Source organism: Saccostrea cucullata, unplaced genomic scaffold (genome assembly GCF_032062105.1).
Source record: "Saccostrea cucullata isolate Sc308-1 unplaced genomic scaffold, CSIRO_AGI_Scuc_v1 ctg9622, whole genome shotgun sequence".
NCBI lineage: Eukaryota > Metazoa > Mollusca > Bivalvia > Ostreida > Ostreidae > Saccostrea > Saccostrea cuccullata.
In genome coordinates this window covers 11,630-13,124 of record NW_026937547.1, presented here as the reverse complement: position 1 = coordinate 13,124, position 1,495 = coordinate 11,630, and the positions used below count along the sequence as shown (strand labels likewise).

The 1,495-nt window shown below is 41.7% G+C and overlaps 1 protein-coding gene across 1 annotated transcript; it reads right to left on the bottom strand.

Moving 5' to 3' along the window:
• Positions 1 to 436: 436 nt before the first annotated feature.
• LOC134248359 (zinc finger protein 596-like) lies at positions 437 to 1,051 on the bottom strand. Its single transcript, XM_062730762.1, has one exon. It carries the CDS (start codon positions 1,019 to 1,021, stop codon positions 437 to 439), a length of 585 nt encoding a protein of 194 aa, XP_062586746.1. The 5' UTR covers positions 1,022 to 1,051.
• Positions 1,052 to 1,495: the final 444 nt, after the last annotated feature.

The following is a 1,495-nucleotide window of genomic DNA, read 5'->3' as shown; positions in this document are numbered from 1 at the left end:
AGGAGTGGTTACATAGGAATTTGCTTTCATGTACCTTATAATATATGTATAGCTTTCAAATCCCGCTCTCTCCTATCTCTATGAATAGCAAAATATTACTCAAACAATTTCAGTAAAAGTTTTCATATTTATTAACAAGTCAGTAATTATAATTATATCTTACAAAATAATCTCAAAGCACCTTAACATCAAAACAATTATATACATTCATACACATGACATTAATTAAATGTTATACAAAATTTTCTGCACAAACATTCAACATTATGAAAACGAAATGTTAATGAGAGTTCTGCATTAACATTTCAACACAATAAAAACATGTTCTTGAACAAGTCTGTTGATGGATTGCATCCTCTTATTTTTCGTTTGTATTCAGAGATTCTGAAAATGACTTGGCACTTGTGTTTGGAGTATTAGAATGTGAGCACTTGCATCAGTTTTTCTTGTGTGTCTGGCGGTGACGGAGCATATTTCCGGACTGGGCAAAACACTTCCCGCACACTGGGCATGCGTAAGGCTTCTCACCGCTGTGGGTACGCTCATGCTTCATACACGTGGAGTAGTCGGCGAATGCGCGCACACAAGTCCTGCATTTGTACGGTTTTTCGCCAGTGTGGATCCGGAAGTGAGTACGCAGTGTGGACTTCTGGGTAAAGGCTTTCCCGCAGACGGAACAATTGTGAGGACGTACTCCGGTGTGTGTCGCCATATGGTAGTTGAGATTTGTGTTTCCTTTGTAGATTTTCCCACATACATTACACTGGTATTTAGCTGGTTTGGGCATCGACTTCACAACATAGGTAACCGATTTCGTCGTTTCGTCACACGTTTTGCTTATCTTGTCCAAATTGGAGCACACTTCTTCGAACTTCGAACACTCGGTTTTCACATCAACGTCACAGAGAAGCTTTTGTTGCAAAAGTTCAACCGCGGAGGAATTTGGAGAGATCGATCCGCTGGAATTCACAGAGGCATTGTCACTGAAACTGCAGTATCCGCCGTCAAACTCGTCATCCATGATGCTGGACGCCAGGTCACTAAAGGTGCCATCATCAGTAGTGTCAGGGGTCAACGAAGTTTGGTAAACACAGTCGGATAGGTTGCTTGGTGTCTGCTGAAACTTCTTAGCAACATGATGGCTCCTCTTCAGTTTTCTGTTGAGCTGCGGATAGCTGTTAAGGATCTTCTGGAAAATTGCGGACCTTAGAGTATTGGTGTGGTTGTTGTTATCTTCTTCCTCCAGGCTGGAAGGAAGATGGTTGAAATCAGGAATGGGAAGATCTTCCTCCAAACCAAGGGAAGGTCCCGTATGATAGTAAGACTGCTGACTGGCTGAGACACCTGATGATATGGCTGGTACGCGGTAGAAATCATCGTTGGTGATGAGAACACAGGGGTCCTTTAGAGTTTGCTGACAGATGCCTTGTCTGAAACAAAACAAAATATTGTTAGAAACACAAAAACGGGATTTAAACACAATGTAAAAATGGGA